Source organism: Phalacrocorax carbo, chromosome 12 (genome assembly GCF_963921805.1).
Source record: "Phalacrocorax carbo chromosome 12, bPhaCar2.1, whole genome shotgun sequence".
In the NCBI taxonomy this organism is placed as follows: Eukaryota; Metazoa; Chordata; class Aves; order Suliformes; family Phalacrocoracidae; genus Phalacrocorax; species Phalacrocorax carbo.
Genome location: NC_087524.1, coordinates 15,869,585 through 15,881,541, shown reverse-complemented (window position 1 = coordinate 15,881,541; position 11,957 = coordinate 15,869,585). Strand labels below are relative to the sequence as shown.

Here is an 11,957-nt window from a genome sequence, read left to right as displayed (position 1 = left end):
TTTAAACACCCGCTCGGATAGCATCTCGCCAATATTTATATTTCCACGTTGCCTGGCATCCACTGTCCCACATTAGACTCTGCCTCTCTCTCCCTCTCTCTAATCCTGCCACTTTAAATAGATGAATTAATAAAGCAAATGAGGGTCTAATAAGCTGACTGTCCTGCCTATTGAGGCAGGGGGAGAGAGACTAGAAAGTGCGCCAAATTTGTTTGCAGTGGATCAAGGCTAGCCGCCTTTGCTTCACTTTCTTTATCTTAATTCCGACTTGAAAAGATATAATTATCTAGTTTGAACAGAGCTGCTATCAAATCCTTCTCTAGGCAAGGCAGGGGAGAGCTGGAGTGGATTGCAGTGTTCTGAGCCGCTTGGTGCAGCCGGAGATAGGGAGTAATGAAGTTGTGGAGTCCTGAGATACAAAGGGCATTAACCTCATTAGCATGAAACCTTTTCTTCTAACCATTGTGGGACCCTTTCAGACTCCTAATCCCCCCTATTTTCAAAGCTTGGTTTGTAATAAAGCTTTTAGGGGTTTTTTTCAAAGCTAATGGCATTCTCTGAAGATTTTATTGCTGTTACGCTACATAGGACGCTTAATTTTTTCCCCTCTCCCTCTCTTCCCTCACGGTTTAAAAAAAAAAGGGGGGGGGGGGGAAGTATATGGTTCCTGCAGAAATAAGCCGTTTATCAAGATGGGAAACAATTTCTAGAAAGGCCCAAGCCTGCTGTTCAGCTGCGATCCGTTTAATGTTCGCCCATTTGCACGGGTTTGAAGCTGAGCACCAGCCAACTTGGGCGAGTTAAGGTGAAATGTGCGCCCTGCTCGGTTTCGAGATCTGCACCATCAGCTGGTCGAAGAGGGGAGAAACGCAAGTTTGCCTTGGGAATAGCTCTACTAAATAATTAGCCCAAGTTTAAATGGAAGGGACTGCATTGCGACATGCGTCCTAACCCTGCCTGGGCCTCTCTCATATTTGTAGCACTAGTGAATGGAAAGTCACCGGGGTTGTATAAGGAGCAATGTTAAAAAATAAAAAGATTGGATTTAAAAAAAAAATAAATTACATAGCGCCCGATAGAGCCAACACGTGCGCAGAATGTCTAATCTTAACTTTTCAAGGCAGGATGTTTAACAAAGCTCGTATTTTCGCGATGCATTGTAACTTCGCCTTATCACAGTGTAAAGGGTAGTCAGATTGTCCTAAATTATGTCCAACTAGCCCCCCTGGATCCACGGATTAAGAGATTAAAGGAGACCACTGGGCAATGCCTCCTCTTTCCCCTTCATATTCCTGGTATGATAATTGCCTAAACTGATTTGCACTTTCACAAAAGCTTGCAGGATTCTTTGTAGCTCGAACAGAGCAGACGAGGTTTCTCTATCAATGGAAATAAAACTGATTAATGCAGTCTATCAGGCTAAGGAGCAAATGAAGCATGAAAAAACAACTGTGTACCCCCAGAAAACAAGCTAGTTTCCTCAAGGACCCAGAGCAACTTTTTTTTTTTTTCCCCTCCACATCTTTAATGTCAGAGTTTTACCCTGTGCCCAGGATCGCTCCCTGTGAGCGGCGGGGAGAGCAGCAGCTGGGGCGCAGGACCTGCTCCTCACCGCAACGACCTGGCGAGGGAAATTAAAAGACGGGGGTGGGGGGGGGGAGAGAAAGAGAAAGGAGAAAAACCCCTCTTCCGCTAAATAAAATAGATGCTTTGGCCAAGGAAAGCCCCTCTCTCTCTCTCAGCCGAAGCGCGGCTGCTGCGGACCAGGTTCACCCTCCCGTTACCAGCCGGTTCGCACCTCAGCGTCTAACCAGGGAAGGGGTTGGGTTTGTTGCTGTTGGTTTGGGTTTTCTTCTTCTTTTTTTTTTTTTTTTTTTTAAAAAAAAGGTATTTGTTTATAGCAAGTGGGTCTCTGCGGCTTATTTTTAGAGGTCTATTTACCAGGCAGTGAATTCGCTAAGAAAACGCGCCTGTGGCCGCAGGAATGCGCGGCGCGGCCGGGGGAGCGCAGGCTCCCGCCGCGGGGGTTCGGCAGCGCAAAACAAGGTGTGTGAGGGAGAAACCACCGGTTTCCGAGAAATCTGGGGGGAAGGGGAAAATATATTGCTTAAAAATTTAGGGCATATTGATAAATCTTTATTGACAAAATATTGACAATGACATACTTCTTGGAAGTATATAGTGTGTTAGAATTCTAACAAATTAAACACAAAACACAAAAATATTTACATTCTGGTATAGAAGACATGAAGGAAACATTTGTCACTTTTTTTTTTAGTAGCTCTGTGATCTCGGAATATTATAAGGTCAGTGCTTGAAAATTGCCCCAATGGAAATGGCCATTAGAAAAAAAAAAATTAAAAAAATCAATCCGCAATTTAAAGTACCTTTTCTCTGGATCCTCCCAGCCTGGGAGGCGTCCCCATCGCCAAACCTCGCATCTGGGTTTGCGCTTTATTAATCTTAAAAAATAATAATCATCCGGTTTTGCAATGGGGATACAATTGCGGAGGGGAGGGGGGAGTGGGATAATTTGATTAATTTTTTTTCTGCAGCAAAAGTTATGACCAGCCCCAACCTCCCCCCCGTTCCCTCCCGTCCCTCCCCTGCCCCACCGTGTTTGTCCACCCGGAAGGAACACTATGCTTTGTTACTGCTACTTCATTTAGCTTTCACAAACACTTTGACGCCAGAAGTTATCATAAAATGTTTACAGACTGCACATTTCTCGTAAAATAAAATTAAAAAGCACACAGAACCTGTCTTAAAGGGAAAAAAAATTACAATTCATTTCTGTCTTTAGGAACCGGGGTAATTTTTTCCCGGTTTTTTTTTTTTTCGGTTTTTTTTTTTTTTTTTTTTTGCCCAGACGGCGTTTCACATGCAATTCGTTTCTGAAACAGGTGTGGGTTTTGGCTGCTTATGGAAATTTCTCTTTTAAAGGCGGAAAAAACTGTGAAGTGCAAAATGTCCTGTAAGGTGGTAACTTTTCTGGTTTAGTTGGGGGATTTTTTCTTTTTTTTCTTTTTAAGATTTTTTTCCAAGGTTTTTTTTTTTTTAGTTTTTAAAGTTATGCTTTTAAAAGTGGACTGCGAGAAACGGAATACCTGTCAATCACCTCGTCCCGCTGTTTTGGCTTTGACTGACAGATCCCCCCTTGCCAGAGCGGTGCCGGCAATGCCGCAGTTCGGACCTCTCGCGGTCTCACCGCGCTCGCTCCCAGCTGCCCCCCCAGACGGGGACCGCATTTTTTATGATGATCTCCGTGTCCCTTCCCCGCACTGCCACGCCGGGGTAGGTGTGAGCCTTAAACACTTTCTGTTGGTGGGGTGCCTGGCTTTGAAAAGTCAAAAAAGTGCCAGTTTTTAATCGTCCGACGTGACGTCGATTTCCTCTGGACTGGCTTGTTTGGTGGCGATTCTCCACCGGTTAATGTGATGAGTCCCTTTTTTCTTCTGTTGTGAGTCTGAACCTTCCTCCTCCAACTTTTGCCGCTTGAACTTTGTCCGTCTGTTCTGAAACCATACTTTTACCTGCGGGAGGAAAGGCACCGGGCGTTAGTCCGACGCCTGCCCAGACGCCTGTGCTGCCCGCCGCCCACTGCCCCGGACCTGCCGAGGGGCTCCGTGCCTGCCTGCACCGTGTCCTGCCTGCACCGTGTCCTGCCTGCACTCTGCCCTGCCTGCATTGCCTGCCCAGCGCCCTGCCTGCTCCGTGCCCTGCGTGCGCCGCTGCCCAGCCTGGAGCGGAGCCGGGGCCCGTGTGCCACTGAATCCTCCCCGGGAGAGGCACAGACACGCTGACCCACGCCCACCAGGCACCTCCAGAGCACCTACGCGTGCAGCAGTGGGCAGCCGCACTGGTGCGGGTGCGTGCACCGCTCCACGCAGCCGGACGCGGGGCGGGCAGCGCCGCAGCGGGAGGGACCCTGTGCGCACCTGGCGCAGGGACGCGGACTTCCGCGCACCGGTAGCCCCGCGCGATGCCCATGCGTGGCACCAGGCACCCCATGCGGGGCGGTGGGCTGGCAGCATCGTGCCGGCCACGCCGTCGGGGCGGCTCTTGGTACCCCCGCCCGCCGACCTGCCCCGCGGCCTCCAACAGCAGAGGGCGATCCGGGGGGACGGTGGGGGAGGCCAGGACGGCTGCGGCCCCCCGCCCCCCCGACCGGAGACCCCCGACCGGCGCCCGCGGGCCCGGCCCGGCCGGCGGGGCAAGGCAGGGAGAGCCAGGGCCTCGTCCCTCCTGACGGGGCGGCGGGATGGGGCCGGGGCGGGCGGAGCGAGAGCTTCTCCTCTTGGAAAGAGAATAAAATGGAAGAAAAAGGCCCGAAATAAAAAACCGCCGGCGCTTCCCACAGCGTCTCCCCGGGACGCGCCGTCCAGGAGCGATCGTAGCGAGGCGAAACCTGCAAGCGCCGTCGTAAATATCCTTCTGAATTGCTGCAACGCCGAATAAATCTGACTTAACCATCCGGCAGCTGACTTCAGTGCTTTAATTACAGATAGTATTGATCTGAGAGCTATCTCCAGGGCTGGCCACACTCCTTGTAGCGGCCAAAGGTAAACATTTTTTTTTTCTTTAAAGCAGTTTAAACTCTGGTTCTGTCTGAAAGTGCCTGATAAAGGCCCCAGCAAGGGGGAAAAAGGGAACTGGAGCATTTTAATAAGCTGGTTTAACCCGCTTCGCTGCTTCTTCAGAACAGAGACCTGCCTGGCCGGACACACATCTCTGCTGCATTTTCATATTCTCCAAAAGTCCTCCATTAAAAAGCTGAGCGGGGAACAAGGGGTGAGTTTAATTTGCTTTTAGTTTGCTAATTGAAGGGGAGGACGGTTCATTTCTGCACGCTGATCTCCCAAAAGGGAGCTCATTTGTAGGGGACTGGGGGTTTGACATCCGGACAAAAGACCCCAACCAGCTTCGGAATCAAGCAGCACAAAGACCACCTTAAATACAGCTTTCCAGTGGAAATAAGCCTGTGACCGGTCCCTTGTTCGAAGAACCTCATAAAAGTGGCGATCCCTTTTTATTGTTTTGTTAGGGAGACATTTTAAAACAAAAGCTCCAACCTCTTTATTGGTTCCCCCACGAAAAGGAGTTAAAAAAAAAAAAAAGTGTTACAACTTAATCCGCCCAGAGAACGCTGTGTTTACTGGGAACTTTGAACTAGGCTGCGGCTGGGTATTTTGGCTCTTTTTTTTTTTTTTTTTTTTTTAAATACAGTGCCACATACTGTAGCAGAGACAATCCCCATCTGGAGCCCTCTCTCCACGAGTCTCCTGGAAGGGCACAAAACAAAAGCCCGACACAACAACAACAACGACATCAACATCAACAACAACATCAACAACCACCAAACAACCCCCTAAACCCCAGTCATTCCTCCAGCGAGGAGAAAACCGCGTGAAAAACGCCCTCGCAGCGGGCCCGCCGGCCGTGGGTCCCCGCCGTCGGGGGGCTGCCCCCGCACACACCCGTTCCCCGCTGCCCCACGGGTGCCCGGCCTCGGTACCCGCCGAGATCCTCGCCCGGGACAACCGGATCAGAAACATCCCTAATCGTCCCTCCGGACAGACGGCCGAAAGAGCCAAAGAGCCTTCGGTGCGGTTCTGGCCGGCAGCCAGCCAGCGGCGGGGGGGGGGGGGGGGGGGGGGGGGAGGGGGGGAGGATTCCGCGTAGTTAATAATTCCTCTGCTTTTATTTTCCATCTTTACGCCCTCCTGAACCTGCTCCTCATATCCCCGCTGCCGGACGTGGGGCTAGAAACGAGTGAAAAAACATCCGAGAAACTGTATTTCTGCCGCGGGGTCCAACGCGGGGGTTCTCCCCTCCGCCTTTTGTTTTGGGGGCTTCTCCCCTTGCCCCCCACTAACGTTCAACTGCTTCCGAGGGTCACCCCTGTCCCGCGGAGGAACGCCAAGGACCGCCTTTCACTTGCGGGTCGCAGAAGCCGCTGCTCCCCTTCCCGCTGGGGCCGGGGCTCGGGCCGGGGCCTTCCGGGGAGACCCCAACCGCGCCCCGACCCCGACGGCCCCGCCACGGGCGATGGCTCCCACGAACGGGAGAATTTTATAGCACCCAGGCGAGGGGGGACCCCTCACTCTCCCCCACCGGCTCGGGTCTGGAGGCCTAAATACCCCCAGATTCGCCCGTGTTTTTGCCCAGGCGTCCGGGCCGGCAGGGTGGGTTTTCCCAAGGAGATCCCAGTACTTTCGCTTTCCCAGCTCCCCGCTTCCCCCTTACCTGAGTTTCCGTGAGGCTGAGGCTGTGTGCCAGCTGTTTCCTCTCTGCTCCTACTACATAATGGTTCTTCTCAAAGGCATGTTCCAGTCTCAGTAATTGGGATGGGGAGAAAGCTGTACGGATCCGTTTGGGTTTCCTGGCCAGTGCATTGTGCAATAGGAAGCTCTCCGGGCTGGTTTCATTCCCTGGGCAACAGGGTAAAGCAAGACATGAGCAAAACACCTTCCCCAAACGCGCTCGAGAGGACTTCTTAGCGCAAGAATTTTTGCCTCCCACCATTACTCGCAGGAGAACCTTTACACCAGTTTATTTTTTATTTCCAGGGCTTTTATTTTTAATTAAAATTTCCTTCGAGAAATAGGTGGCGGGGATGAGCAGGGGAAGAAGACTGGGAGAAATTCAAATACTAAAACACAACCAAGGGAGCACTGCGGAAGAAAAAATGGGGAAAAAAAAAGGCAAAATAATCGGCCGGAGCCCGGCTGCGGTGCCTGCGGCTTCACACCGCAGCTGTCCCCCTTCCCCTCGCCCACCCGCAGCCTCACGTCTTCCCGTGTTTGTTTTTTATTGACACCCTCCCGGTGCGGCCCCGGCCGAGCCCCCGCCTCCCCTCCCGGCTGGCCGCCGCGCCCCGGGAGCCGGCAGCCCGCTCCGCCGGCCGGGCCCCGCTTCCCTCGCCCGAAGCTCCGGCCGGGGCCTTTCCGTCCCGCTCCCCTTCGTTTTGCCGCTGTGGTCCCCGGTGGGGGGCTGCCGTATCTCTGCCCGCTCCTGCTGCCCCGGAGGCGGCGGGAACCGGCGGGGAAATCAAGAACCAAACTTGGGGGAGGCCGGGGGCTGCCATCCCAGCCGGGCCTGCTGCGGAGCGGGGGCGGGGGGGGGTATCAGCCGGGGCTTTTTGGTGGGTCTCTCCCACTGGCTTGGCCCTGTGCCGCTCCTCCGGGTCGGTCATTCCAAGGTGGGAAAGCCACCGGGGTTCTCTCTCCGTAAGTGCATTAAAAATCGTTGCAGGAAGAGCGTGTGTTTGAAATCAGGCTGTGGCTCAACACCAGGACATTTCCGCCTTTCATCTACCGCTCTTTACCAATCGCCTGATGACTGCGACAAATAATTTGGTGAGCGAAACCTGTAATTTTATTCTGAGAGGGTAATAATCCATTTTGTATCTCTCTCCGCCTGGCTTCGGAGAGAGCGACTCCTTTTCCAACCCAGCTGCAACGGCTCGGCTGAAGAAGGCCGGGGAAATGGATATTGCAGGTGGTTTGTTTTCATTCGGAATTAATAAATTACAATACAAAAAAAAAAAAAGGAAAAGAAAAAAAAAAAGGAGGCAGATGGATCTCTCCGAGCGGAGGCTGATTTTTTTTGTATGTGTACAGCGAAAGAGGCGGGAGATGGACCCATTACAGAAGAAATCGGCTCACCCTTCGGAGAAGACGCTACCGGTTGCAAAGGGTTAAAGGAGGGGGATTTTATTGATTGTGCGCCATTGGATTTGGTTATTTTCCTCCAGCCGTTTATTAATCACTTGGCAGCCGGGAGCCTTCCCCTGCCTGCCCGGACGGAACGGCCCCTCTGCCCTCAGCCTTGCCTCTCCTCCACAGCCCCGAGCTGGGGTTAATGGTTTCCCCCCCACCTTCTCCTTTCTCTGGGGCTCGTTTCATTTTTCCCCCGGCTCCGCTAACAAGGGGAGCGGCCGGATTTGCGGCGGCGGCTCCCCGGCCCCGGCTGCCCGGCAGGCACCGCCGCCTTCCCGGGGGAGCCCAAATCCTGCGACCCCTCCATTCCTCTCTCTGCCGGGCGGCTTCCTCCGGGGGCTCCCCCGTAGCTGTTTAACCCACCGGAACAAAAAACATATCCACCTTTTTTTCCCCTGGTTTTAATCGCGGCGAGAAAACCGCCGAAGTCTCAGCCGGCCTTGCCTTCCCGCCTGCCCCCTCCTCCCAGGGAAACCAAAACACACAGGGAAAAGCAGCAAAGCAGAACCAAACCCGAGACCCTCGGCTCTGGCAGCTCCTCAAGTCCGGCGGCGGGAGAGGCCGGCACAAAGCACCCTCGGCCCCCCCGAGCCAAGCCCGCGGCTCCGGGAAGCCCCCGCCGGGTCCCCCCGCGCCGCGCCGCGGGGACCGGCCGGGGGATGGAGGGGTGGATCGGAGGGAGAAGAAAAGTTGCACGTACCTTGGAACCTGTGGCCCAGATACCGGTAGCGGTGTATTAGCCAGGGGTAGAAGGTGGAGGGGTCCCTTTGCTGCGAGGCGAAGAGCGGGTGCGTGGAGTGCGAAGCGGGCAGCGGGTGGGCGGCCAGGGCGTGAGGAGGGGGCACGGGATGGACCGGCACGGCCGGGTTAGGCGGGTGGGAGACGGCCTCTGCAAAGACCAAGTCCGGGTTGGAGTAGACCCCCCTGCCAGTGGAGTGGAAGCTGTTGAGAAAAGGGTTCATCGGGCTGGAATTGGCATAGCTGAGCGCCGCCGGCCGGATAGGATCCTCGGAGCGAGACGCGGGCAAGGGGCTGTCTTTGGCCACCAGCGACTCGATGGTGAAACACCGCTTGGGTGTGGGCTGAAACATGCTGCCGCGGCGAGAGTCCCCGACCAAATCTCTGCCTGGCTCTCTCTGGTGCGCGGGAGGCGATCCGGGGAAGTTTGCAGCAGGGAGTGACTTGAGGAGGGATAGATACACACATAAATAGACAGGGGCTGGAGGAAAAGGAGGCAGCGGCAGCCAGCGGTACCCAAAAGGGAGACACACACACGCACCACGCGCGCACACACGCGCACGCACACACACACGCACACACGAAAAAAAAAGTTGCTGGGAGAAGTTTCCCTCCTGCAAGGAAAAGGCGGTCGCCCCCCCCCCCCCCCCCCCCTAAGTCCAAAGACAATCCATGGATGTGATCGGCCCCTTCACAAGTTGTGCAAACGATTTGTTAGTTCATGAGCCTAATTAGTGCTGGGATCACATAAACAGCTTCCTCTGAAGCCTGGTAAGTGGCTTGATGATTGGTCGCTATTACTCGCCTTGAGGTTGAAGGGGGAGACTCTTTAAAGTGCGTCAGAGGGGAGGCGAGCGCCGGGCAACGCCATCGGGAGGGATGGAGCCGCGGATCGGAGTGCGGCGGGAGCGCGCCCGCCAGCGCGGGGGGAGCGCGGCACCCCGCAGCAGCCCCCGCCCCGCCACCGCCCCCGCGCAGCGCCCGGCCCCGCTCCGCCCCGCACCGCTCCGCTCCGCCGCCGCGTTGCCCTCCCGCCCCCGCCGCCGCCCGCGACCAAGGTAGGGGGACGGTTGGGGGGGGGCTCAGCGGGGATGGAGGGGGCGGGGGGGCGCCTCATCTCCTCTCGGGGTCTGGGGTGGTGGGGAGAAGGGGGGAATTTGGGGCTGCTCCGCCAGCGGGACACCCCTCTCCCTGCCACCTCTCGGGTGCTCTCAGCCCGGCGAGGTTACCTTGATCAGCCCCGGGGCTTCCGGGAGAGATGCCCCGCTTGGGAAACGTTTCGTCCCGGTGAGAGCACGGGTCGCCCTCTTCCTCCTCCTCCGAACTTATTTATTCCCCCCTTCGCTGCTCCGCACTCTCCGCACCGCGCCGTGCGGAAAACAAAGCGGCGGGCAGTTGCATTATGCAAAGCTGGGACACGCCGGGCTCTCGCAGACGGGACGGGGGAGCGAACCTCCCGATCCGGCCGTGTCCGTATTTTCGCGATTACCTTTGGGTCCGGGGATGATTTTAGGGCTGAGTTCTCCTCCTCCCATTGGCTGGGGCTGCAGAATAATTATGATCACATCCTAATACTCTTGGCTGGTGCTTACTGTTTATTGGTAGTTAAGGATCTATTATCTATTCATCAGCCTCCCATTTTTGCCAATTACATTCTTCTAAAGTGAAGTACCAGCAGGTATTTTGCACATTTACAATTAATGATAAAAAATCTGGCGTACTTTAAATCTATTACGCCGCTGTGTAATTTATCTTAAAGATGCGGAATTGCTAATGTAAATTAACGTTTCTGTTGAACCAAGGGATGGGGGGAGTCTTAAAACCAGCCTAGCGTTTTTTTCCTTCGTTCCCGGACTTTGTTTTCTATTTTCTTTCCACTTTGTACACAAAGAATCCGTTACTCGGCTGCATTAAAATATGCTTAAAAAAAAATATCGCTGTCTAAAGGGTTCTCGCTTCTTTCCAGTTAAAAGGCGAGCTGAACTCTGTTCGCCTTCCCCGTTCTCTCCGAAGAGCGCCTGTTTGCAGCCAGCCGGTGTTTTTAACACGGTCCCCGAACGACGGGCTAACCCGAAGTGACAAAGGGGCGCGCAGGGCGCCGGGCTCCCTGCGCCTTCGCTCGGGGACGCGTTTGCCTCCGCGCCGCCCGCGCGGGGTGCGGGGACGAGTTCGCTCTCCGAGCGAAACGGGGATGTGTTGTGCAGGCGCTGGGCGGCTGTCCGTCCGGACATCCGTACCCACACGTGCATGCGATCGCAAACTGAGAGAGGTGGTTGCACGGAAGGCGCGTTGGTGTAACTCGAGTTTCCCGACAGATTTTGCGGAGAGGTGCCCCTCTCCTGGGTGTCTTAACACGTTTGGCAAAACCTCTCCTGCTCCAGGACACCCAGGCAGACACGGGTGCAGGACTTCGGCCCCGCTCCGGACGGGAGAGAAGGATTTCCTTCCGGCCCCATTCGCGTTCCTCGTGAATCGCTAGTATTTTAACTTTTTAAGTCCCCTCGCCCCTTCTCCGTGTAACCTTTCCCCCCCTCCACCGGCGGTAACGCTCCTCTCGCGGAGATTTGGGGCTGGGGCCGTGAGCGAGGTCGGGGAAGTGCCCGAAACACGACGGGGGTTGGTTTGATGTGCTGATTTCGACTGGGGTCTTGGCTCCCGAGCACTGAAAAGGAAAACAAGGGAAACTTCTTCTCCTCGGAAGAGCCGCGTTCTACATCTGCGTCTCTACGCTTCCCCGAGACTGCAGAATGAGCCTGAATTGGAAAAAACTTCAACTACTTCCCCCCCCTTTTTTTTTATTATTTTTGTCTCCAGACATCCAGACATAATCACAGGGCTCCTTTGAAAACTGCATTAAGTAATTCAGCAGTTGGGGAGGGAGGAATTATATCCGTGTGAAAAAAAAAAAAAAAAAAGCCTTCACACATGCAGAGCGGGGATAACCCTCCAAAACGCTACATAAATTTCCCTCGACCCTCTTTAGCGCAGGGAAATATCCTCTAGCTTAAAACCCCCTCCCGAAGGGGGGTCCCGCCGCTCTGGGGCTCAGCGGAGGGGGCTGCAGCTGACCAGTCCGGGGTCGCCCGGGGAAGCGGGTAATCTCGGCCGCAGCAGCCCGGAGGTCGCCGCGCCGCACCGAGCCCCGCTCGCTCTCTGTGCCTGCATGCATCCATATCCATATGCATAGATATATATGTCTGTGCGTGGATACATACAGGCAGAGAAACCGCAAGTAGAGCCTGGGGAGCACTGGCTCTCTCTGGGTTTTGTCTTCGAGAAAACAGGCCGGGGGCAGCAAGAACAAAAAACAAGGGGGCTCGGGATGGGATTTCCGAGGATTTTCCGCTTCTCCCTAAGTTTCTATATCACTCTCCCACTCGTCGCCGTGGCCGTTTCTCGTGGGCGCCTCCCGCGCAGCCCATGGCTCCTCCGGCCCCGGCACTGCCCCGGCCGGGGCCGCTGCGCTCCAGCCCGGGCTGCCCCGGGAGCATCTCCCGA

General features: G+C 55.1%; 1 protein-coding gene across 2 annotated transcripts; it reads right to left on the bottom strand.

Moving 5' to 3' along the window:
* Window positions 1-2,114: 2,114 nt before the first annotated feature.
* On the bottom strand, window positions 2,115-9,972 carry EMX2 (empty spiracles homeobox 2). Of its 2 annotated transcripts, XM_064464247.1 has the most exons (4): window positions 9,689-9,972; window positions 8,422-8,902; window positions 6,247-6,431; window positions 2,115-3,533 (listed from the first exon to the last, which is right to left on the bottom strand). In XM_064464247.1, exons 2-4 carry the CDS (start codon window positions 8,810-8,812, stop codon window positions 3,366-3,368), a joined length of 744 nt encoding a protein of 247 aa, XP_064320317.1. In that variant the 5' UTR covers window positions 8,813-8,902; window positions 9,689-9,972; the 3' UTR covers window positions 2,115-3,365. The 2 variants fall into 2 exon arrangements, with proteins under 2 accessions (XP_064320317.1, XP_064320318.1); XM_064464248.1 differs by lacking the exons at window positions 6,247-6,431; window positions 9,689-9,972 and having other exon boundaries at window positions 8,422-9,378.
* Between the last annotated feature and the right edge of the window lie 1,985 nt (window positions 9,973-11,957).

Coding starts and splice junctions, on each gene's coding strand:
- EMX2 (XM_064464247.1), bottom strand. CDS start 8,812: ATGTTTCAGCCCACACCCAAGCGGTGTTTCACCATCGAGTCGCTGGTG. Junction 6,432..8,421: donor TCTGGGCCACAGGTTCCAAG/GTACGTGCAACT, acceptor CCTGTTGCCCAG/GGAATGAAACCAGCCCGGAG. Junction 3,534..6,246: donor TCAGCCTCACGGAAACTCAG/GTAAGGGGGAAG, acceptor TTCCTCCCGCAG/GTAAAAGTATGGTTTCAGAA.